The sequence below is a fragment of the Heptranchias perlo genome, chromosome 9 (genome assembly GCF_035084215.1).
Source record: "Heptranchias perlo isolate sHepPer1 chromosome 9, sHepPer1.hap1, whole genome shotgun sequence".
NCBI lineage: Eukaryota > Metazoa > Chordata > Chondrichthyes > Hexanchiformes > Hexanchidae > Heptranchias > Heptranchias perlo.
Window position 1 is genome coordinate 30,705,045 of NC_090333.1, and position 26,690 is coordinate 30,731,734.

Genomic DNA, 26,690 nt, shown 5'->3' on the forward strand with positions numbered 1-26,690 from the left:
CCTCACTTCCTGATTTTGCTGCAGAGGGGCAGCACCACAAGCACTCCACAGCAGAACTGGCCTATATATGATAAAAGATACCGTTATAAATTACACATGTATCCTATTGTAACAAGTTGAAGCAGGCCCAGGACCCAGTGGTCAATTAGATACACAGACCAGAGCTTAATGGTTAAAACAAGTCAGGTTTATTCACCCACAGCAGTTGTGTCTTTAAGAACAAAACAACAGCAGCAGCAGATCACTCTCCTAACACCTCTCTCCAACTGAATTATTTTCCTGCCTTTTATCCTTACAGTCTGGGAGTTATTCCTGTTTAAAGGCAATTAAGGTCAATGATTTCTTAAAGCTATATCACCTTGCCTTGGTCATTCTGACATTTTATACCACTTCTTAAAGCTGCAACCCTTTCGAGGATACAGAGCTCTCATAAGAACATAAGAAATAGGAGCAGGAGTAGGCCAATCGGCCCCTCGAGCCTGCTCCACCATTCAATAAGATCATGGCTGATCTGATCCTAACCTCAAATCTAAATTCATGTCCAATTTCCTGCCCGCTCCCCGTAACCCCTAATTCCCTTTTCTTCTAGGAAACTGTCTATTTCTGTTTTAAATTTATTTAATGATGTAGCTTCCACAGCTTCCTGGGGCAGCAAATTCCACAGACTTACTACCTTCTGAGTGAAGAAGTTTCTCCTCATCTCAGTTTTGAAAGAGCAGCCCCTTATTCTAAGATTATGCCCCCTCGTTCTAGTTTCACCCATCCTTGGGAACATCCTTACCGCATCCACCCGATCAAGCCCCTTCACAATCTTATTTGTTTCAATAAGATCGCCTCTCATTCTTCTGAACTCCAATGAGTAGAGTCCCAATCTACTCAACCTCTCCTCATATGTCCGCCCCCTCATCCCCGGGGATCCTCTCAAAAGCTTACGGCTCACATATCGTCCCTCCCTCACTCTGTTACACCTATATAAAGAATCATAGAATCATAGAAAGGTTACAGCACGGAAGGAAGCCATTCAGCCCATCGAGTCCACGCCGGCTCTATGCACGAGCAATCCAGCTAGTCCCACACCCTCGCCCTATCCCCGTAGCTCTGCACATTTTTTTGTTTCAAGTACTTATCCAGTTCCCTTTTAAAGGCCGTGATTGAATCTGCCTCCACCACCCCCTCGGGCAGTGCATTCCAGATCCCAACCACTCGCTGCATAAAAACGTTTTTCCTCATGTCACCTTTGGTTCTTTTGCCAATCACCTTAAATCTATGTCCTCTGGTTCTTGACCCTTCCGCCAATGGGAACAGTTTCTCTCTACTCAGTCTAGACCCTTCATGATTTTGGATACCTCTATCAAATCTCCTCTCAACCTTCTCTGTTCCAAGGCAAACAATCCCAGCTTCTCCAGTCTATCCACATAATTTAAGTCTCTCATCCCTGGAATCATTCTAGTAAATTTCCTCTGTACCCACTCTACGGCCTTCACATCCTTCCTAAAGTGCGGTGCCCAGAACTGGACACGATATTCCAGTTGTGGTCGAACTAGTGTTTTATAAAAGTTCATCGTGACTTCCTTGCTTTTGTACTCTATGTCTCTATTTATAAAGCCCAGGATCCTGTATGCTTTTTTAACCGCTTTCTCACCTGCTCTGCCACCTTCAATGATTTGTGCATATATACCCTCAGATCCCTCTGTTCCTGTACCCCTTTTAGAATTGTGCACTCTAGATTATATTGCCTCTCTTCATTCTTCCTACCGAAATGCATCACCTCACATTTTTCCGCGATAAACTTCATCTGCCACATGTCCACCCATGCCACTAGCCTGTCTATATCCTCTTGAAGTATATCACTATCCTCCTCACTGTTTACTACCATTCCATGTTTTGTGTCATCTGCAAATTTTGAAATTGTGGCCTGTACACCTAAGTCCAAGTCATTAATATATATCAAGAAAAGTGGTCCCAGCACCACCCCTGGGGAACACCACTGCACACCTCCCTCCAGTCTGAAAAACAGCCGTTCACCACTACTCTCTGTTTCCTGTCCCTTAGCCAATTCTATATCCATGTTGCTACTGCCCCCTTTATTCCATGGGCCGCAATCTTGATGATAAGCCTACTGTGCGGCATTTTATCAAATGCTTTTTGAAAGTCCATATACAGCACATCAACTGCATTGCCCTCATCTCCCTCTCTGTTACCTCATCAAAAAACTCTATCAAGTTGGTTAGACACAATTTGCCTTTAACAAATCCGTGCTGGCTTCCCCTAATCAATCCACACCCATCCAAGTGGCTGTTAATTCTGTCCTGGATTATCGTTTCCAAAAGTTTCCCACCACCGAGGTTAAACTGACTGGCCTGTAGTTGCTGGGTTTATCTTTACACCCTTTTTTGAACAAGGGTGTAACATTTGCAATTCTCCAGTCCTCTGGCACCACCCCTGTATCTAAGGATGTCTGGAAGATTATAGCTAGTACCTCCACAATTTCCACCCTTACTTCCCTCAGCAACCTAGGGTGCATCCCATCTGGACCAGGTGACTTATCTATTCTAAGTACAGCTAGCCTATCTAGTACCTCTTCTTTCTCAATTTTTAGCCCATCCAGTATCTTAACTATAACTCTGCTAGCATCTTCTTCCTTGGTAAAGACAGATGCAAAGTACTCATTTCGTACCTCAGCCATGCCCACTGCCTCCATGAGTTGATCTCCTTTATGGTCCCTAATCGGCCCCAACCCTCCTCTTACTACCTTCGAGATCTTGAAACATTTGCCTGAGGAAGGAGAAAATCTCCGAAAGCTTGTGAATTTAAAATAAAATTGCTGGACTATAACTTGGTGTTGTAAAATTGTTTACAATTGTCAACCCCAGTCCATCACCGGCATCTCCACATCATACCTATTTAACGTTAACATGTCTGTAGAAGACTTTTGGATTCCCTTTTATGTTGTCCGCTAGTCTATTCTCACACTCTTTCTTTGCTCCTCTTATTTCCTTTTTCACTTCCCCTCTGAACTTTCTATATTCTCTCTGGTTGGCACTTGTGTTATCAAGCTGACACCTGTCATACGCGGCTTTTTTCCATTTCATCTTACTCTATCTCCTTTATCATCCAGGGAGCTCTGGCTTTAGAAGCCCTACCTTTCTCCCTCGTTGGAATGTACCTTGTCTGTGCCCGAATCATCTCCTCTTTAAAGGCCGCCCACTGTCCAATTATAGTTTTGCCTGCCAATCTTTGATTCCAATTTACCTGGGCCAGATCTGTTCTCATCCCACTGAAATTGGCCCTCCTCCAATTGAGTATTTTTACTTTTGAGTGGTCAGAGTCCTTTTTCATAGCTATTCTAAACCTTATGATACTATGATCGCTGCTCCCTAAATGCTCCCCATTGACACTTGCTCCACTCGGCCCGTCTCATTCCCTAGAACCAAGTCCAGCAAGGCCTGCTTCCTCGTTGGGCCGGAAACATACTGGTCAAGAAAATTATCCGGAACACATTTCAAAAATTCCTCCTCTTCTTTGCCCCTTATATTATTGTTATCCCAGTCTATATTAGGATAGTCCCCCGTTATCACTACTCTATGGCTATTCTATAGAATAATAGAGGTGCCATTAGAATAATGGATAACTGGGAGTGATGACAATGTGATACTCTCATCTTAGAGTTCAGATTATGTTATCCACCCACAGGCACAAAACTCAATGGCTTGATAACCACCATCATTGTAATCACTCCAGAATATCTGCTGTCTTTTATAATATATACTGTGAAATTCGCAAAGTTGATTTTATTCATTTTTTGGACCATAACTTTTGCCGTAGAGGTTGATATGGCAGATATAAATGTCTGGTACACATTGTATCATTGGCATTTGATTATCTCCATGATGAAGGTGATCTAACTACAGCAAGTCAATTGAATGGTAACCATCAGTTACTGTGACATATGTGTTATAAAATTATTATTATACTGCACACTGAGTGACCTTTGGGCTAGCACAGAAGTACTTGCTTTCCACACGTTCCCACCTGCTGTAATTGGCTTTGTTTACAGGACTTCATACAGATAAAAGTGCAGTTTCCTATGAACCAAGTTCTAAACATTTCATTATTTCAAAGCATCTGACCTGTACTTCATGAGACTATCCACCAGGAGGTGCAATTGCACTGTAATCATCACAATGTGGTAAGTATTGCCACCTAGCTGCAGAGTTTGTATCATGTTTTTCATTAGAAGTGTCCCTTTTGAAACAAATACAGTCATAAATCTGTACCTAAATCAAATTATTTAAAATTAAATGGTGAACTATGATAAATTTATATGGTGTAAGTAAATTGTCAATTTAAAAAATATATATTTTGAACACACTTTCTAAAATTGACCAACTCCCAGGTTTCTGCCAACATTGTTGTATAACTTGTAACTAGAGGATGGGTGAGAATGACCTAAGTTAATTTTCACTTTGATTTTCCTTCTTATTCTGATGGGGAAGGACGTTGCCTTCTCCGTGTTCGTCCAGCTCAGTTTGAGAACTTACTGTGTGGAAAATTGCAGTTATGATCAATTAAACATGTCACATTTCAGCATCTAGTCTCAGAAACAGCAAGAACTTGGCAACTTGATCTGGCCACTGAATGATAAAACTTTAAAAAACTGAATTTAAAAAAAATATTTGTTGTTGCTTTTTAAAAGTCCAAACCTATACAGAAGCATTTAGAGTGCGTGTTTAACTTTCTATCAATTTAAGGACATATTATCTTGACTTTGTACTAAGTTATTGAACTATGAAGTGAGCTACCCTATGGTTCAATGATTTTATCCAGTGAGTGGCTGAGCCATTCAGTTCAGAAAGGCCCCAAGTTTAAACCCCACTCTTTGCAGAGTTTCCTGCCCTCAGCTGGGGTGATGGGAGGGGTGCTGCAATAGACCTCAGGTTTAGGGAGGGGAAAATCGCAAAGTGCTTCTGCTCTTGATTACTATGTAGTGGCCCATGCTGAAAGTGTGTACATGTATCATTGGTTGGAACATAGGAACAGGAGTAGGCCATTCTGCCCTTCGAGCCTGTTCCACCATTCAATTAGATCATGGCTGATCTATACCTTAGCTCCATTTACCTGCTTTGGTTCCATATCCCTTAATATCGCTGCCTAACAAAAGTCTATCAATCTCAGTTTTGAAATTTTCAATTGACCTTGCCTCAACAGCTTTTAGGGGGAGAGAGTTCCAGATTTCCACTACCTTTTGTGTGAAGGTTGAGGACAGAAGAGAGCCCAGGGAGTTGAATGAACTACCAACACTCACACTCAGGATCACACATTAGGTGAAGTATTTGGAGGCAATCTGCACCCGTAGAACCAGCAGGAGTGGAGTGGAACAGAGTGGAGCAGAATAGAAAAAACTGGTGAAGACAAATTGGAGAGGAGGTAAACATATATTAACATGGCAACAATCTTGAGAAAGCTGTCTGAAAATAAAGCTAAGTACCTTTACATGACATAATAAAGTTATGTAATAAAGCCCTATAGAAATTATTGTGATACTCAAGGAGTTATTGTGATATCATAAATGTTTATTGTTACTGACTGACGATTATTTACAATGTGAATTATGAAAATTGTGGAATATAGATTCACATTACTGTGCACAGAAAATTAAGTTATGGGATTTTAATTCCATAGTCTATTATTGTTGGACTTGCTATTTATTTATATATTATGTAATCAATTCTATATTACCTATTTTCTGTCTAAATTATACCAAATCTACATTGTTTTTTCAAGGCAGACCTTGTTGCAGATTAAGTGGTGTAATGGCTCACAATTCTTTTCTTTCATGCAGCCGATCCTATACCCAAACTTAGAGCACTTGATACCAATACAGGGTACAAAAAGTAACAAAGCATTTCATACCCTGGCACTAACATCCCTCATTTTGATGAACAGAAAATGAACTACCTCTTGCAAAAAATATTCTACAGTGAGTCTTAAACTAACACAATATAGTTCCTCATACATAAATACACGGATTTAACCCTTTGAAGTATTATTTATGCATTTTAATCATTTTAAATACAAGCTGATGTATTCTTGTTTAATTACAAATTAGGATTAATTAAAGAATAATTCTATGGTTCTGTACATTCATTATGAACATTAACTATCAATGGTGTGGACATTAGTAGCATTGATGCTGATTGAATTAGTGCCAGCTATAAACTATATGACATATAGTTTATTATTTTAAATAACACTTATATAAAGTTCTTTATTTCCTTTTCTCACCAGTTTAATCCCCATGTCTCTTTAACTTAAAGTGTTGGCTCCCTATTAAGTCAACGCTATTCACGTGGGAGCCTTGGCAGTGAGGAGGGCATTGGGTGGATGCATCATTTGAAGTCAATGTTCTTTTTTTTCAAAACAAATAAAAATTACTTCAATTTTGGTTTATGACACTTGACTAGAAACGTAAAAGATAGAAGAAAAAGCTTGCATTTATATAATGCCTTTCACATCCTCAGGATTGTATAAAGCAATACTTTTGAAGTGTGATCACTGTTGTAATGTAGGTAAACACAGCAGTCAATAAGCACAAAGAATTTTCATTCAATTGAGCAGAGTGTTATTCATTGTTTTTTATTCTGTAGGATTGTTTGTGATTTTTAATTGTTAAACAATCATCACTGAAGATCATTTACAATGTGAATTATGAACATTTTTTGTGCCTGTGAAGGTGGGAAATGTTGAAGCCCGAGAATGGAACTCATCTTTCTGTTGTTTTGCACACCCATGAATTCCCCGTTTCTTTTTCTCTGCAACTGACGATCTGCTAACGAAATTACAAGCAACACAAGACTTGTGAAATGTTGTTAGTTGGTCATTAATTATGAAGAAAAACGGGTATTCTCCCCATTTTCTTTGAAAGAGAAATGTTATCTTCACCACCAAAGCAGAGCTGAATCCCAGCATCTAGCACTCCTAGGTGAGATATAACACTGGCCAACAACCTGTTTTCATCAAAACTTCAGAACTTACTGTACCAAAATGGACTTATCAAACGCTCCACAGCAATCTTATGGCCTTCCTGAATTATATTGGCGATTTAGTGCCAATTAAAATTGAATTGTAGACAGTGTTGAGTTATGATCCCATGGCTTAATAGCAACTGGGTTGAATCTGCCCAAATTTATTTTACATAAAAGATCCTTTCTGCCAGTGGCCAAAGATATTCGCCCCATCAATCTGCACTGTATTCAAATTTAGGAGCCATAGGCCCAAAGATAGTGTGTAAACCCACGGTATCGCCATGCCCCCTCCTCATTTATTAATTATATATTTTATTATTTTCTGAGCGTGATTAATTCGAAAACTGCTTAAAACATCCACTACACTCAAGGTCAAAGGCGCACAGAAGTTTTTTCGCCATCAAACGTACCCAGAATAATACTGAGACACGAATTCCTGTCGCGCAGTGGCTAGTTACTTATGCCAATACTGCAGAATCTGAAGAACAAGAGATTTGAAATGTATATATGTTGGGTAGTAAGGTTCCACCAGAGCTTCACTAAAAGCATGTCTGTCTTTCCGTCACATCTCCTACCGAGCCGATCAGGTTAATCCGAACACACAATGGGTGGAATCACCTCTAAGTAGCCTGTTTGGAGCCGGTGACGATGGCATTTTAGCAAAATTTTGAGTTACAGCCCCCTCCGCTTCTATACAGATCATGGCCAGTCCGGGACAAGTTCAACTGTTCAAAAGTAATCGTTTAAACATTGAATGGGAACATTCGGAAGAGATCCGCAATGGTCAGAATTCCTTTGGATTCGCACAGACATTTCAGTTAATTAATATATGTGTGTGTATATATATATGTATGTGTATATATATCATCTTTATTGAAATACTTCCAAAAAGGTTCGATGTTTTAGTATAAAGATCTGACACTGGTTCACTGTTTATTTAGAAACGTGTCCATGTGCTGCTATGAAAGGATTTGCACTGGAGAGAGACTATGAAGGAGAAAGAAAATAAATTAATCCCCAAACAGATCAAAACGTTTGAGTTTTTCCCCGTTCGTCTACGAACCCTATTTTCGACAAAAGAAGCGCATAACAAATGTATTTTTTACACTTTATTTATAATATATATATAATCAAAAACACTTATAAAAGAATGCATCGGAGATACCCGGTGATGATGTCTTAATCGCTTGCACTAAAATCACCAAAAACCTCCATCAATGAAACAGCAGTTCGTTCCAGTGTTTACATAACTCGGTGTCAACAGTAGGACGCCGATTACAAGAGAAAAACACATAAATATTGCACTTTGAACTGTTCTTTCGTTCTTTCAACTTCCATCTGCATAAAACACGTCATTTTCCTTTTATGTTCAGAACTGTAACAATGAAGCGAGCCATACTTTGAGAACTTTTATTTTTTGTCGTTGAATTTACTTTAGAAAGTTTTTCAAGTATATTAGAAGGGTAACACAGAGCTGCTATGTTTTCTTTATACAATTCAAACTAAACAAAAAAAAAGAGAAACAGTTCAACAACTTCATCCAAGGCAGTACCTGGGTTATTTTATCATCAAAAACTTAGTGCCAGTCTGAACCCAACCCTTCCAAACAAAAAAGGTTCAAAACAAATGTATTTTCATTTAGCTTGTCTCTGTTAAGTGACTGTTCATATATCGAATAAGCTCCTGTACAAGAAATTCTGCAGTAATACAGCTTGGAATTGCAGTATATTTTTGCTTCATTTAATTCTGTTTGCGAATTCAGTTTTAATCCAAACAATATAGGCTATATACACATTTAATTTACAACTGGGTCCGGCCCTGTTTGTTTTTGCATAAAAGCCTCCCCCACCCATCCCCCTCCAGCTGAGTTTATTGTCTTCAGTTGTAATACTTTTTCTCTGGAAGACATATCAGGTACAAGAGTTTTTTTTAAAAATACTGAGTAATAATTTAGTGCTACTTTTTTTTAAAGATCCTTTATATACATAAATTAGTCATTACCCAGTATCAAAATATTGTAAATAATATGATCTGTATAAATAGTGTGCCCAAGTGTTTCCTCGCTGTTTACATGTGCCTCTTCATGTGTAAGGCAAGGTGGTCAGACCTGGAGAATGCCCTCTCACAGAGGTGGCACTGGAAGGGGCGGTGGCCAGTGTGTTTGCGATAGTGGCGAGTTAATTCGTCGGATCGGGCGAACTTCCAACCACAACCTTCCCAGTTGCAATGATAGGGCTTCTCACCTGGAAAGACAGTCAAAAAAACCCAAGAGCACAAGAAAATTAGTTTGGAAACTTTCCAGAACCCAATTACTAAAACACTGACCACAGCTTTGATAATAATAAAAAAATTATTACCTGTAAAGTTCCTATTAACATTAATTTTATTCTGTCATAAGCTATTATGTATTAGCCCAACAACTGTCTCAATATATTTTCCCACCGTGCCTGCTTATGCAGTTGACATTTGACGAGCATTTAGGAATTTGTTCTGTTCGATACTGTACATTTGTCTAAATTTGAAAAACTTTTTTTTTAAAAAAGATACCTCGGAATGTGTTAAATCTGCTTTTTGCAGCTACATTCTAGTGTATCAACATTTCCGTTTTCAATTAACTTCTGATCTTTCTAAAATTACCAAACTGCCGTGAGGGGTTTGGGCTCATGCTTGGAGCTGCTCACCTGTGTGAGTCCTCATGTGCGCCTTGAGGTGTGAACTCTTGGTGTAGGTCTTGCCACAGCCGGGGAACTCGCAGCTGTGAGTGGCTGTGCGTTTCCTCGCCCACGATCTACGGCCCCTCTTGGGTTTACTGTCATCCGGAGCGCCCACTGGAGAAAAGAAGTCCAGGAGAGGCGATGATGGCGGGGTCAGCATCATTCCGTGCATGCTTGCATGGACCTTCAGAGGATCTCGGTAGACGTTGAACTGTCCGTGAAACTGTGCCGGCGCTTGTTGTCCATAGTGAGAGGGGTAGGCGCTGGCTATCTGGTACTGTTGTGGCACAGACATGTGTGAGCGACGGTGCATATCTGGCATTGGCTGGCAATCCTTGGTCACTATTTGGCCCGAAGGCACTGAATGGGGGACTCTGTGATGACCAAAGTTTTGGCGGTGGACTTGCTGCTGGTGGTGGTGCATTGGCATTAGGGTGGGCTTTTGGTCCATCATTGGCCCCATGCATTCTGAAGGAGATCCCGCAAGCATGCAGGACTGGCTAGACTGTGGCTCTCTTTTGATTTTATGTCCCATGTGATGAATATGATCCATCGGGATGGATCTTTGGATGGAGTTGCCCATGTTGGGAGACCTCAGCTCGGTATACTCTCTTCTTTCCATGGCAGCCTTTATGCTAAAGTCCTGATTAAGTTCGCAGGCGCCTGAAAAGTTGGTTGGCAAATCTGGGGTGAGCAGTTCGGCTACCAGGCTTTGGTTTGGGCTCCCTGCAAAGTTGTTGTTTCCATAGTTGTTGGAGGTAGGATAGGAGCTGTCGCTGTCATACACAGTGCTGCAGCTCTCCGGGGTCTCCGGCAGAGGGTAAGTTGAATGGTGCGCTCCGGCGCTCCTGTTCTCAGAACACATCGTATTGGACAAAATAAATTCCAAATCCACGAATTTCCCCAACTCGTCGTCTTCTTTTTTGACAGATATATTTTCAAGTGAGTTGAAGACAGTGTTGTTGACGGGTCTTATCTCGTAGCCACACTTGGAGACCGACTCGTCAACTTTCCATCTCTGTTAAAACAAGAAAATATGAAGTGAAAGAATTAGTGAGGTTCGGTGGTTTTTAAAACATGGAGCTGTGCTCTTCCACCCAGGATTCCTCAAGGAACCTCGCAAACGTAGCTATTTGATGCAACAATCTTATCAAACCCGCCAAACCAGTTTGGGGTTCTTCAAAGGCCCGTTTTATTTATACCGTCAATTCACAGGAGCGGAGATACATGACTGTCATAACTCACTCGATTCATGTTCTCTACACCAGTTAATCAACTATTCCTTATTTTTACACTCAGATGACCCCATCAAAAGTTGGAGACTAAAATGTTTCTTTTCCTTTTAAATTCGTGTGGTCTTCAGAAACTTGTAAGAGATAACAAATTTTTACGCCCCGCTCCAAATCGGTAGCCATCATTCTTCTAAAAGTTTTTTTTTAAAACGCTGATTTCAGAATGTGTGCATTTGTCTTTAAACTCTCCATTGCTGTTGCTGACACTCAGCGAGAGATGCTGACGAGATAATAACACCTTACATTAAGAGCTGTGCATTAATTGAACGGCTGCACGCAACATTGCTAAAGATTAAACCGCACTCAGAAGTTAAGGACGGAAGTAGACAGGTACATACTGCTTTGATTGTGAAATATTTACCTGCAATAATCTACAATAAATACAGTAAAATAGTCCACAGCGGGCGATGTTTAGCTTCCCTATAACTTTATTACAATGTAGCCATTCACAACCCGCAGGTTAGTAAAAGTTGACAGGCTAAAAGGATGTTGTAAAATATGTCAATAGTTGAAAGCAGCCTAGTTTTAACACAGAATGCTACTAACACGATCTACGGATTAAATAAAGTTTCAGAAATTATATCCCATTTAAACAAAAGTTTAAAAAAGATCCACGTGCGCCAGAGGAAAGTAAAGAAAAGCTTTCACACAAAACCCCCACCAAGTTTCTAGCACTTACGTTGATTATCTCAGCTTGTTTTTGCCCCAATGTCGCATGACTGGCAAAGGTGGCGATTGAAGGAAGCATAGCGTCTGCCAGGGCCATTGCTGCTTCCTTGACTGAAGAAGGTCTTCTTCGCACCAAGGGTCGAGAAGAAAGAAACTGGCTTCTTCGTTCTTAATTCCAACGAGTAAAGTTGTTTTCGGATTGTGAGTGTGTGAGAGAAGTTTGTGTCAGAGCAATCAGTTCAGGACTGTTTCCCCAACTCTGGGAGTGGGGCTTGTTAATACTCTTCCCTCTATCTGATTGGCTGTCAAGCCAATCAATGTTAATAAGTGTGATGAATAGCTAATTAGAAATCATCCAATCCCGAGTGGCCAGCTCCAAAAAAAAAGATGCAACCATCCCCTCCCTCTTCATATGACCTTGCGAACTGTAATTGGTGGGACCCTGGTTCATGAATATGAAGCAACTGAAGTGAAGGGCGGAGGAGTACAGTAATGATTGGTTGTTTCTTCCCTTCAGGCTGTCATTGGTACATGAGGAGTTAAGTTGTTTTTAAAAAAAAGTTATAACTTTGTCCAATGGTGTCGCTAATGTCACAGAAAGAGAGGCAGCAGTAACACTGACATGTGATCTAAATTTAGTGTTGGTATAAAAGGGGCTTTGGGGAAGCCGAGAGTCCAGCCAGAAACGCTATTGTGTTGTTCCAGGGTTATTGAAACCGCTGGACCAGCCGCAAAAACCAAACATGAGCAGCGTAGTTAGAATCAGGTTCTGTTAACGCAGGTGAAATTCCACGAACTTTTCATTACATACCATCAAGCACCGTGTGCAGTTTGAAATTTAGAACTTTACAGTCAGATTTCAGCAGCCAGCTGAGGCAAAATATCTTGATGCAAACACCGATACATTTGTTTTGTTTTTAAATTCAGTCCAGCGTTACGTATCCGATTCAAGGTAGTATTTTGGTTACATTTTAAAACCCCCAGGCACAGAAAGTCAAACGAATGGCAGTATATAATACTTTTTAACAATGCTATCTCTGAAATATTTGTATTCGCGTTCGTGCAGGTCTGTTTCAGTCGATCGAAAGTTATTAAACCTCTAATTTATATTTTGAGGCTGATTTCAATAGGGTCGAACAAGAGAAACACCCAGCATACAATTTGTACAGCGTACATCGTGTAACGCACACACACACACACACTCACACACCTGTAACAGGAAGGCAGTGCATTTTCCAGAAGTCATGATTATTTAGTACAGTCGAGGTCTCAAGATTCATTCGATTTTTGCCCAAAAACTCTTTCTCGGGTGTATTAAATTCGTTAATTGGGAGTATTCCAAGCTCTTTAGGTGGAAGCGACCCAGACAAGAAGTTTTCTTATGTTAATGACCAACTTCATATTGGATTAAATAGAATTATAGAACTTACAACACATACCAATTCGTTGAATGAAATAATTTCTTTTGTCTTTTTTTCTGTTCTTGAAACCTGCGAGGAAAATATATCTGCATGTCCTTCTTTATTATAATCAAACGAAATAATAACATCTAGTTACTATTTAATCATGTTCAATATAGACATGATGGCTTGATTCCTGCAATCGTTTGGCGTGTGGGTGGGAATTGCTGTTTGGTATTACTGTATTAATCATTCTCAGAGTAGTCAAGTTTGAGAAAAACGTAGCAAGTCTGAGAGGCGCACACCTAGACAGAGAAACTATCCCAGGGGGATGGCACTATCTTTTATTATTTTTATATTTACAGTGTATACGGGGTGAACACAGTGCACAATGTCAGAATTAATTTAAGCAATAAAAACAGACAGTAAGCAGAAGTAAATAAACAATCTTCGAGGGCAACAGAGACCCAATGGAAGGGTAACGTCCTTCTCAGTTGAGAACAGTGCAAATTGGTAGAGTAAGTGATAAACATTTAGTTAGTGATGGCTTGAGTTTTACGAAGATCCGACCACGAAATAACGCTTCGCAGAATTCGCAGGCTTCTTTCAATGTGGCGAATAAGAAGTCAAGTGTATTAGTGAGATCAGTCTTAGGAATGCATGAAATGTTTCGTCTTCCCATAGCTTTCTCCAAGTTCCTTTATTGTGGGTTAACTCTGGCAATAAAGAATAGGAAAAATGGAACAGCTTTGCTTAAAGTGGTTGTGCCCTGTTCACATTTTAATTATAAGCAGTCTTTCTCATCTATCTATGTAATAAAAGTGGATTTTAATTTTAACATCTTCCCTTCTCATCAGATACACTCGTTTTAAAGAGAAATATTCTTTGAAGAAGTTAGTAAGGGCTACGTATTTTAGGAATTCTATTTTAAAAAATCAAGTGGTTGTAGTGAAATAAACCAATAAGGTTGCTTTGCAGATAATACTACAAATTGACTAGCACCAAAGCGTTTGCTTTACTTGCTACTTGTGTCTATGTTATACAGCACAATCCAATCCAGCGCTAGGATTCCGTTTGTCCTCATAGTATTTTGAGGTTCCATCTAATTAATTATGTGAAATGTCAGTTGATTTCTACAGCATTGGGCTCGCCATATCTTCCCATATCTTCCCATACTGCAATTTGTAGCAAACATGACATTTTTTATGACGTCTTCAATGTGGGATATATTCACTTTATTGAAGTCCTATTTCACTTGAAGCCACTTAAAATGATCTGTGGATTGAAAAGGGAACCCGACAGTATGTTTTTAAACTGAGAAATTTTGTCCAGTTCTAAATCCGAAACTTTGGAGGCAAATTTGAAGTTGTCCCCCGCCTCCTAACTGGAAACCACGGTGAACTTTGAAGCGGCTGGAGACTGACTTACAGGATGAAACAAATCAGGTGTTCACTTCAAATAAAAATCACGATTCCTTTATGATAATTTCCCGGCCCACCCTATTAGAAAATTTTAAAATTTCGTTTACAATGTAAGAAAACCCTTTAATTCATTTAGCACGACGCAGACATGTTGTAAAACGGCTAAACACATATTATATGACCTGTTACTGGAGTTCCGTGTATATCTAATTTGGAAGGAACCAATTTTCCCCCAAATTCGGGACATTCAATAGGGATTCTACAGCCCAACAGATCATTAACTCAAGTATTTGTCATTTAAATAAATATTGTAGAACATGAAATGGGATAAATTTTTCAACAACTTGTCAACGTCGTTACAGTAACTTAATCTTCAATCATGACACAACAAAAGCATTTGACACGTGTAACATTATAGAACTAGGGTCTAGACTCACTGAATACACCAAACACACACACAGAAACACACACACAAATACACAAACTCACACTAACACATACACACGAACACTCAAACATGCAGACACACACACACGAATACAGACACTCCCACACACCCACCCACACACATGCAGTACAGAAGCCAGTGTTCGCGCTCACAAATAGTTAGATTCTATTACTGGATGTTGGAAGAATGGATTTGTTAGCTGTTTTGAGAGTTCGGGGGGAAATCGCTGACCAAACTGATATCTGCATTGGTGCTTACCCTAATACCGTAGATATGATAAACCAGGAAATAAAGATGATTAGATCAATATGCGAACTAACATGCTGCTATCTAAACAACCGAACGTCAACTCGTTATTAAATAGTTTTTTTTATTTGGTTATTATTATTGCATGCAATATGCTATTCAATCTGATCTGCTCCAGGGCGAAGAGTTCAGTCCTGTTATTGTGGAGAAATCGAAAATACAAAGAAGTGACTCTTAACCTCGAGGTAATTCATCCTTATCTATAATTTGACAGTTCCCCAAGTGCACCCAAAGAGCCTTATCAGGGCAAGAGTTCAAGATTAGAGCCGGGCTGTAAAAAATCTGTTAGCATGGAAAAACTGCAGATTATAAGGAAAACTCGACCGAAAGCAAAACTAAATGATGTCCATTAAATACCGCAATATTGTACCAATTGCCTGCCAAACCACAATAAATGTCTTTTAGGAAATGGAAAGATTTCTTTTAAACTTTCAAATATGTCAAACTTCATTCAGTGCTGTGACCTCTCTATAAGTTAACACAACGAGAAAGATCGAAGTCTCAGTTAATACTCTAATTTCGATGGGATGTGTACCTGAGAATGTGGGTATTGGGATTGGGGTGATAAATAAGGCCCGTCTACCACTGCCTTATAACGGTCTCAGTGCGGATTATATTGTAGATCTGTAGAACATAATTTTCTAAAAACTGACTTATCTGTTCACTTGACCATGTATATTTCGTTGGACTATATTATAACTACTTTGCAATAAAAGAGGACAGATAGCGTAACTCTCATCCTCATTTGCCTGGGCAAGTTGTGTTTTGATGATCATTTAAGTCAGATTGGTGAATGTTTAAACAATTAATAGGTCCCATAGACAGTAACGAAAATGAGGATGTTGCTTGTAAAACGGAATATCACGGACGCACAGGCGGAAGGCACTGTTTAAATATTCCTTTTCATACCGGGCTAGATGGTAAATTACGGGCGTCAGTATATATTTTATAAATTTGCAATAGTTTGCAGGCAAAGCGTTTTATATGCATTTATTGCCCGAGATCGCAACGAAAAAGAAAGCTTAAGTGAACGTGTGAGAGGGAGCTCCGAGAGCTAAGTGAGTGGAGCCAAAAGCTGTGTTATGGTCGGAGTTCCTCGCCTGCTCTTCTCCTTATATACCCCTGTTATTTTTAACCTAACTACGCAAATCATAATCAGAATGCCGCATTGTTTCTCTTCGGGACCAGAAGGAAATGGGAATGTTGCGAGTTTCCTGATGGAGTTTGGGCTACGGCTTCTGACAGAGGCAGTGACTGAGCGAGGAAAGCTGGCACAAATCCAGCTTTCAACTTTCACTAGTCAGAAAAAAAAAATCCAGCACAAAACCGTAGAGCGGTAGAGCCAGCACAATCTGCCTGTCTCTGCTATCACTGTTTAAAAAGATAACAGTCGAAGCAGGAGAATATTTAATTTATACAAATTAGAATTCCTTTTATGCAATTAAACTTTAAAACATGGGACCTGGAAATATAAAACATGAGTCAGGGATGTTGAGGGGCTGTGATAGAGCTTCTCCTGTGACCAGCAATGACTGCAACAGTAAATGGTTTTGGATGTGGAGTCAATAAAAGGTCTAAGCTGGCGCAGCGCAATGGTTGGAGCCAATGTGGACCATTAGTTTGGGCTTTTCTCCCCCCCCCCCCCCACCCCCTTGCTGCTCTTTGAATGTTCCGTGACACCACTTGCAGGTTCTCTGCCATTTCCTCCGTTTTTGTTTCAATGAGGTCAAAATCAACCTCTTTGACCGTACCTTGGGTCCCATATGCCGAAATACGCCCCACTCTACAGCTGGATGCATCCGTTGTAAAGCACATGGGTTTTTGCTATGTGAAAAATAATTGTTCAAATGTGAGCTGTTACTGTTGTTGAGGTCCTCTCAGGCCTCCATCGGGAAGGAGCAGTCATCGGAACATAGGAACAGGAGTAGGCCATTCAGCCCCTCGTGCCTGCTCCGCCATTTGATAAGATCATGGCTGATCTGTGATCTAGCTCCATATACCTGCCTTTGGCCCATATCCCTTAAAACCTTTGGTTGCCAAAAAGCTATCTATCTCAGATTTAAATTTAGCAATTGAGCTAGTATCAATTGCCATTTGCGGAAGAGAGTTCCAAACTTCTACAACCCTTTGTGTGTAGAAATGTTGTCTAATCTCACTCCTGAAAGGTCTGGCTCTAATTTTTAGACTGTGCCCCCTACTCCTAAAATCCCCAACCAGCGGAAATAGTTTCTCTCTATCCACTCTATCCGTTCCCCTTAATATCTTATAAACTTCGATCAGATCACCCCTTAACCTTCGAAACTCTAGAGAATACAACCCCAATTTGTGTAATCTCTCCTCGTTACTTAACCCTTGAAGTCCGGGTATCATTCTAGTAAACCTACGCTGCACTCCCTCCAAGGCCACTATGTCCTTCCGAAGGTGCGGTGCCCAGAACTGCTCACAGTACTCCAGGTGTGGTCTAACCAGGGTTTTTTATAGCTGCAGCATAACTTCTGCCCCCTTGTACTCTAGTCCTCTAGATATAAAGGCCAGCATTCCATTAGCCTTATTGATTATTTTCTGCACCTGTTCATGACACTTCAATGATCTATGTACCTGAACCCCTAGGTCCCTTTGGACATCCACTGTTTTTAACTTTTTACCATTTAGAAAGTACCCTGTTCTATCCTGTTCAGTCCTGGGGGTGTCTGTCAGAGTATCGTTGTTTCTGCTTACTCCTTGCAAGTGCTTGCCTTTTTCCAGCTGACTGTAAAAGCAGCGTAAAAGACTGTAGAAGCCCGTCATCGACTAGTCTGATTGTATGATTAGGCCATCATAGCTGACCTTCCAAGATCACAGTTTCCAGTCTGGTGGTGTTAGCTTTGGACAAGATTTCTTGTCTCGCCAGGGGAACCATGTGATCATGGAAAGGCATGGCATGTGAAATCCATTGAGAGTTTTGATGTGTCTAGGGTTGCCAACCCTCCAGGATTGCCCAGAAGTCTCTAGGAATTAAAGACTAATCTCCAGGATACTGCTCTGAGCAGCCCAGGGGAAAAATCATAAGGGCATTCAAAATTGAGTTTTAAAAAATTTTCTTGGATCACTTTTGTTCGTTATACAAATGTCCGACATGAGGAAAAAAGGTTGTTTGACAGTCAAGAATCATCCGTTTGGGTAATGAAGAGTTTATTTGCTTTCCAATTGCTGTGGGAAGGTGATGTGTGGCAAGTGCGGCCGTGTTGGGTGATCAACGGCAGGAATGTGGGGGCAGGGTGCGTGGAGGGAGGAGATCATGTGATGGCACCTCCAGAGTTGGCAATCCTAGATGTGCCCCTGGTAAATGCAGTACATAAATAAAATAATCACCAGGTAAACTATGGTCTTTGTCTTCAGATAAGAGCTTGCTGATCTCGCACTCGTTTATTTGATCTGCTAAAAGCAGAGCTATCCTTTTTGATACAAAGTGCGACCTCTTGGTGGATTGTTTCCTCACTGGAAAGTGTTCTACCAAGGTATATGAAGTGCTGCACTAGATTTATACATATGCCACCCATTGTTACTGTCAGGTTAGGGTGTAGATGGTGAAGCACGGGTCAGCATAAAACCTCAGTTTTCTTCCGGCTGATGATAAGTTCATGATGTAGCGAGGTGGTTCACAGTTACCTGGAGATCTTGCTGTGTGTGTGAGACAGAAGGATGCAAGCATCAACAAAATGAATTCATGGACACATTATTTTCTTTGCCTTGGAACCACCTACCCTGTGCCCGCTGACCCACGTTGGCTCCCGGTCCACCAACACTTCAATTTAGAAATTCTCTTCCACTCGTTCAAATCCCTCCATGACCTCACCCCTCCTTACCTCCATAACCTCCTCCAGCCTTACAACCCTCCGAGAACTCTGCATTCCTCCAACTCTGGCCTCTTGCACATCCCCACTTTTAATCGCTCCACCATTGGCGGCTGTGCCTTCAGCTGCCTAGGCCCTAAGCTCTGGAATTCCCTCCCTAAAATTCTCCCCCTCTCTACCTCTCCCTCCTTTAAGATGCTCCTTAAAAACTTCTTCTTTGACCAAGCTTTTGGTCAAGTAAGTGATAGCTGATCTGCTGGCAGAATCCACAAGATCAGCGCTGGGCAGGGTGAGTGGGACAGGAAGGAGATTGGTAAGATTAACCCCCAGTGGATGCGCTGGGCGGGAAGGTCAGTGAGAGTGTAGGATGGGGCAGTTGGGGTTGCTGCTCGTAAAGAGGCAACGACAAGTGCTTCGATGGGCACTTCGGAGGATGCCAAGAGAGGCACAGAGGATAGTTGTAGGCTTATCTAAGAGCGAGTCAAGCCTGGGATGGCAGCAAGAGAGTAGGAAAGTCGAGAAGTGCTGAACGATTGCGGTATGGATTTGGAGGATCAAAGTACCCGAGAGGGGAGAAATGAAAGGAGGCAGACGATAGGAGAGAAGAGCTTAGAAGGGGTAAAGAGAAAAGAAGACAAGAGGGAAAAAAGGAGTGAAACGGAAGTGATGGGCTTGTCCAATGCCTCTCCTCCATCATCCAGCTGGGTGGGACTGCGCTCGCCTGCTTCCATTCTTATCTATCCAGTCGTAGCCAGAGTTACCTGCTCCTGCACAGTTATTTGTGCAGCCCCCCTTGGCCCCCTCCTATTTCTCATCTACATGCTGCCCGTCGGTGACCTTACCTGAAGACGCAAGGTCAGGTTCCACATATACCCTGACGACACCCAGCTCTACCTCACCACCACCTCTCTTGACTCCTCCACTGTCTCTGAACTGTCACACTACTTGTCCGACATCCCAATACTGGATGAGCAGAAATTTCCACCAACTAAATACTGGGAAGACCGAAGCTATTGTCTTCGGTCCCCGCCACAAACTCCGTTCCCTAGCCAATGACTCCATCCCTCTCCCTGGCCAGTGTCTGAGGCTGAAACAGACCATTTGCAACCTTGGCGTCCTATTTGACCCTGAGATGAGCTTCCGACCGCATATCTGCTCCATCACCAAGATCACCTACCTCCACCTTGGTAACATCGCCCGTCTCCGCCCCGACCTCAGCTCGTCTGTTGCTGGAACCCTCATCCATTCCTTTGTTACCTCTAGATTTGACCATTCCAATGCTCTCCTTGCCGAACCCCCATCTTCCACCCTCCATAAACTTGAGCTGATCCAAAACTCTTCTGCCTGTATCCTAACTCGCACCAAGTCCCGTTCACCCATCATCTCTGTGTTCGCTGACCTACATTGGCTCCCAGTTCGGGAACGCCTCGATTTAAAAATTCTCATCCTTGTTTTCAAATCCCTCCATGGCCTCGCCATTCCCTCTCTCTGTAACCTCCTCCAGCCCTGCTACCCTCCGAGATCTCTGCGCTCCTCCAATTCTGGCCCCTTATGCAAGCCGGTTTTTAATCGAAAATTCACACTTCTATTTCCCCCTCTTTTCTCTCTTCTTCTTTTCTTTTTAATTGCTCCACCATTGACAGCCATGCTCTGCAAATCCTTCCCTAAACCTCTCCGTCTCTCTATCTCTCTCTCCTTCTTTAAAACGCTCCTTAAAACCTATCTCTTTTACCAAGCTTTTGGTCACCTGTCCTAATATCCCCTTATGTGGCTCAGTGTCAAATTATGTGTGATAACTTTCCTATGAAGCACCTTGGGACTTTTTACTACATTAAAGGTGCTATATAAATGCAAGTTGTTATTGCTGTTGTTGAGGATGGTGTGGCCAACTGTGTCAAAGGCTGCAGATAGGTTGATAAGGATGAGGAGGGACAGTGCACCACGGTCACAAAATAAGTTGTAAACAATTTTACAACACCAAGTTATAGTCCAGCAATTTTATTTTAAATTCACAAGCTTTCGGAGGCTACCTCCTTCCTCAGGTGAACACCTGAGGAAGGAGGTAGCCTCCGAAAGCTTGTGAATTTAAAATAAAATTGCTGGACTATAACTTGGTGTTGTAAAATTGTTTACAATTGTCAACCCCAGTCCATCACCGGCATCTCCACATCACAAAATAAGTTGAGAGAGAAGATCAATACAAAACCAATATTGGTCCTTTGAGGCAATAAAGTGCAGTTAGTTCTCATGTCGTTTGTTTTAGTTATAATCCAGGTAATTGCTAAATTAACCTATTGAGACAATAATCATTCTTTATCCAATGTCCAGTCATTTTATTTAATTGCAATGAAAGCATGAAAATGACACATAGTTTTCTTCCTTTCTTGTTGTTCCCAAGTAACTGAAGTTTAGTGAAAAGGAAGTTATATGGCAATGGGAATAGCAATTAGTGAGATGTTTGTTTGCAAGGCAGACGTACACAGAGCAGAAGCCAGGCTATCACCCCCATCAGTCTCCTGCCTTCCAAACACATTAAAGCAGCTCTATAGTTTAGTTAGCCTGATAACGACAAACAGTCGGTAAATCACGCAAAATATCTAAGGATTTCGTATGATGTGGTGAGACTTTTAAAATTATTTTGTAAACATAAAGAAAACGACTACCAGTATTATTTACAGAAAATATTACAGGGAAACCTAACAATAACATCAAAACATGGCAACATTCGATCTAAATCTTCGATTTGTTGATGAATAAACATAAAACTTATAATTATACAAATATTAAATGATAGATTTATCTCAATTACATGGAATGCTTGGTTCTTACTTGGGATTTCAATTGATTCTTTCCCTCCTTAGACTTGCATGTAGTACATCTTGTACTATTTCTGTTTATTTACTTATGCATGTACTTATTTTACAAAGGCTGTTTTCTTTGTCTCTCTCCCCTCCCCTCCTCACCCCCACACGTACACACTTGGTTCATCAGTTTTTCTTTGGACCTGGCAACATTTTACCACCTTAAGAAACGGAAACTCTTTGTTGTTTTTGGTTTTGTGGTATCTGGTTCCCCAAGTCTCTGTGTGCACTGATTCTCTTGTACCGAGGCCTGCCCTTCCTCCTTCCCCTTCCCATTTTGCTATTGTTTCAACTCAGGAACATTAGGAACAGGTGAAATTGGGAGACTATATCTTGTAACAATTTTGAATTTGGACAGTGATACTATATAATTATAGAACCTTACAGCGCAGAAAAAGGCCATTCGGCTCAACGTGACTGTACCTGCTCTTTGAAATAGCTACCTAGTTAGTCCCACTCCACCGTTCTTGCCCTATAGCCCTGCAAAAAAAACCTCATCTCTTCTGTGGTTCTTTTGCAATTATCTTAAACTTGTGTCCTCTGGTTACTGACCCACCCTCCAATGGAAACAATTTCTCCTTATTTACTCTATCAAAACCCTTCATAATTTTGAAAACCTCTATTAAATTTCTGCTTAACCTTCTCTGTTCCAAGGAGAACAATCCCAGTTTCTCCAGTTTCTCCACATAACTGAAGTCCCTCATCCCTGGTATCATTTTGGTAAATCTCCTCTGCACCCTTTCCAAGGCCTGGACATCCTTCCTAAAGTGTGGTGCCCAGAATTGGACACAATACTTTACGGGAGGTCTAACCAGTGATTTATAAAGCTTTAGTATCACTTCCTTGCTTTTGTACTCTATGTCAATATTTATAAAGCCAAGCATCCCATATGCTTTTTAACAGCTTTATCAACTTGTCCTGCCACCTACAAAGATTTATGTATGTAAACCACAGGTCTTTCCATTCCTGCACTCCCTTTAAAAGTGTGCCATTTAATTTATATTGCCTCTCTTCATTCTTCCACCCAAAATGCATTACTTCAAACTTATAGAATCATAGAATCATAGAAGTTTACAACATGGAAACAGGCCCTTCGGCCCAATATGTCCATGTCACCCAGTTTATACCACTAAGCTAGTCCCAATTGCCTGCACTTGGCCCATATCCCTCTATACCCATCTTACCCATGTAACTGTCCAAATGCTTTTTAAAAGACAAAATTGTACCCGCCTCTACTACTGCCTCTGGCAGCTCGTTCCAGACACTCACCACCCTTTGAGTGAAAAAATTGCCCCTCTGGACCCTTTTGTATCTCTCCCCTCTCACCTTAAATCTATGTCCCCTCATTATAGACTCCCCTACCTTTGGGAAAAGATTTTGACTATCTACCTTATCTATGCCCCTCATTATTTTATAGACTTCTATAAGATCACCCCTTAACCTCCTACTCTCCAGGGAAAAAAGTCCCAGTCTATCTAACCTCTCCCTATAAGTCAAACCATCAAGTCCCGGTAGCATCCTAGTAAATCTTTTCTGCACTCTTTCTAGTTTAATAATATCCTTTCTATAATAGGGTGACCAGAACTGTACACAGTATTCCAAGTGTGGCCTTACTAATGTCTTGTACAACTTCAACAAGACATCCCAACTCCTGTATTCAATGTTCTGACCAATGAAACCAAGCATGCTGAATGCCTTCTTCACCACCCTATCCACCTGTGACTCCACTTTCAAGGAGCTATGAACCTGTACTCCTAGATCTCTTTGTTCTATAACTCTCCCCAACGCCCTACCATTAACGGAATAGGTCCTGGCCGGATTCGATTTACCAAAATGCATCACCTCACATTTATCTAAATTAAACTCCATCTGCCATTCTTCGGCCCACTGGCCCAATTTATCAAGATCCCGTTGCAATCCTAGATAACCTTCTTCACTGTCCACAATGTCACCAATCTTGGTGTCATCTGCAAACTTACTAACCATGCCTCCTAAATTCTCATCCAAATCATTAATATAAATAACAAATAACAGCGGACCCAGCACCGATCCCTGAGGCACACCGCTGGTCACAGGCCTCCAGTTTGAAAAACAACCCTCTACAACCACCCTCTGTCTTCTGTCATCAAGCCAATTTTGTATCCAATTGGCTACCTCACCTTGGATCCCGTGAGATTTCACCTTATGTTACAACCTACCATGCGGTACCTTGTCAAAGGCTTTGCTAAAGTCCATGTAGACCACGTCTACTGCACAGCCCTCATCTATCTTCTTGGTTACCCCTTCAAAAAACTCAATCAAATTCGTGAGACATGATTTTCCTCTCACAAAACCATGCTGACTGTTCCTAATCAGTCCCTGCCTCTCCAAATGCCTGTAGATCCTGTCTCTCAGAATACCCTCTAACAACTTACCCACTACAGATGTCAGGCTTCTCTGCATTAAATTTCATCTGCCATGTGTCTGCCCATTTCACCAGTCTATTTATGTCCTCCTGAAGTCTGCTACTATCCTCCTCACTATTTACTACATTTCCAAGTTTTGTGTCATCTGTAAAGTTTGAAACTGTGCCCCCCATACCCAAGTCCACATCATTAATATGTATCAAAAAGAGCTGTGGTCCTAATACTGACCTCTGGGGGACACCACCACACACTTCCATCCTGTCTGAAAAATAACCGTTCGCCATTACTCCCTGCTTTCTGTCTCTTAGCCAATTTCGTAACCATGCTGCCACTACCCCATTAATCCTGATGTTTGAAAGATTGTTATTTTCTTGCGGAAGTGCAGCTTTAATCTTTGTATAACTGGCACAATTTACTTTCGTATGAAGTTTTATCGTATTCTATTGGTTAAGGTAAATCATATTTACAGTATGCAGTGTTGCAAAATATTTATTTGTTCATGTAAATGTTCATAAACTGTACAGCGCCGAGTAGATCAAAATGTATAGAAGAGAGATATTTAAAATGCAGCCATAAATGTTTCTGCCAGAATATTTTATAGATAATTGATTAACCAAGCATAAAATCATATTCATCTCACTAAACAATAGAAACATTGGAACATGTATTAGAACATGAGATGCAAGCATACTTGAAATATGCATTTCTGCCTAATTTTACACCACAAACATATTTTCGAAGTTGACGTTTGATTCCTGGAAACTGTTTCTGGATATATGCCTTATCTCTATACTGAGAAAGTGCACACCCAGGCAGTCATCCAACACTGTATACACTCAATAGAAAGTCCCGAAGAGTCAAAAAACAGATAGTAAAGAGAGCATTAATCTCAAGATGAAAATGAGAGGGGCAGTGACACACCAACTTTAACGGTGCAGCGAAGCAGTTTCCGCTGTAGATGTTGTGTGAACAAGGACTAATGGTAGAGATCTCAGATCTCATCTAACTAAAGAAGTAGAACTCAAATCACAGTATGTGATGGTTTGACACCCAAACTGCAGATCACAGACCTGGGTGTAAATGCAGGCCCGGAATTTTCTGTAAAGGTGATATAGATGATGAACGTCAAGTGTTAGACCATTGTGCGTCCCGATCCTCCAGTGGTGGATTGGCCCACAATTATCTGGGAAAATAACGGCGAGTTTAATGCGCACGCCATTATTAGTGTATAAGATAAACAGCAATTTGTGGTGAGGAAGAGCCATGAGTTGTGAATTGCCACAAATTACTGGACATTTTGCGCCGCTTCACCTTTAGCTTCATAAAAATGGCAGCTCGCCGTCAACCTCCCCGTGAGTTTCAAGAAATTGCTGCATTTGCACTGTTAAAACAAATTAAACTCACTGCAGAAAGTTAGGGCTGGTATTTAACGATGGAAGGATCCTTTTAATGACGATACTTTTGTTCCTGCAATGCCACTCAACCTCGGAGGCCCCAGAAAGGGAACAATTGAAACTGTGGAGTCTCAATCCTGCAGGTAGTAAATTGCTCCTAGAGGCTTTTAATTTTTTTCTTTCTTTACCTTTCTGTCTCTTTTTTCTCTCTCTTTTAATCCAATCTTTCTTTCCCTCTCTTTATTTCTCTTTCTGTCTCTATTTCGACTCTAATTCACCCTATTACCTTCTCTGTCGTTCCTCTGTTTCTTTCTCTATCCTTAGATTTCATTGGTTAAGGAGATAGACTGTTGGTCCTGTCATTCACCAAGGTCCCAGATGACCTCGCCACGCGCGCTGTTATCAGCTCACACTTCCAGCAATTTGCGGCGCAAAAAATTTTTGAGCTGAAGGGTGAGGAAAAGAATTCAACTCACGGGACATGCCGCGAGATGCCCACCTCCAGCAAATTCTGGGCCACTGATTGTGATGGGGGACAGAGCTGTTGGCCATAATTTTAAGGTCCACGCAGGGGGACTCCCGCACTGTCTTCTGGCCGGCAGCAGCAATAAGGTGGGAGGAGCCAACTGGCCGGAAGAGGCCCAGGTAAGTTTTAAACCTTTGCCAGTCTTTGAACTCCTTGTGGGTCAGGAGGAGCAGAAGTTAACTCCAGGCCCCTCAAGGAGTCCTTGGACCTCCCTGGCCCCTGTATCCCCAGGATCTTCAGGGAATCCCCAGCCCCAGTAAATCCCACAATCTTCGGGGAATCCCCAGCCCCGGTAAACCTCAGCATGCCCTGATTGTCCACTAACAGTAAACCTCAATGTTCCCCTCCCACTGTGGTGCAAGGCAATCCACTCTAGCCGCTGATACCAAAGACCGT

At 41.2% G+C, this 26,690-nt stretch overlaps 1 protein-coding gene across 1 annotated transcript; it reads right to left on the minus strand.

Annotated features, from left to right (window-relative positions):
* Window positions 1–8,121: 8,121 nt before the first annotated feature.
* Window positions 8,122–11,974, minus strand: klf17 (Kruppel like factor 17). Its single transcript, XM_067990117.1, has 3 exons — window positions 11,711–11,974; window positions 9,707–10,757; window positions 8,122–9,268 (listed from the first exon to the last, which is right to left on the minus strand). The coding sequence occupies exons 1-3, from the start codon at window positions 11,795–11,797 to the stop codon at window positions 9,093–9,095; spliced, it is 1,314 nt and encodes a 437-aa protein (XP_067846218.1). The 5' UTR covers window positions 11,798–11,974; the 3' UTR covers window positions 8,122–9,092.
* Window positions 11,975–26,690: the final 14,716 nt, after the last annotated feature.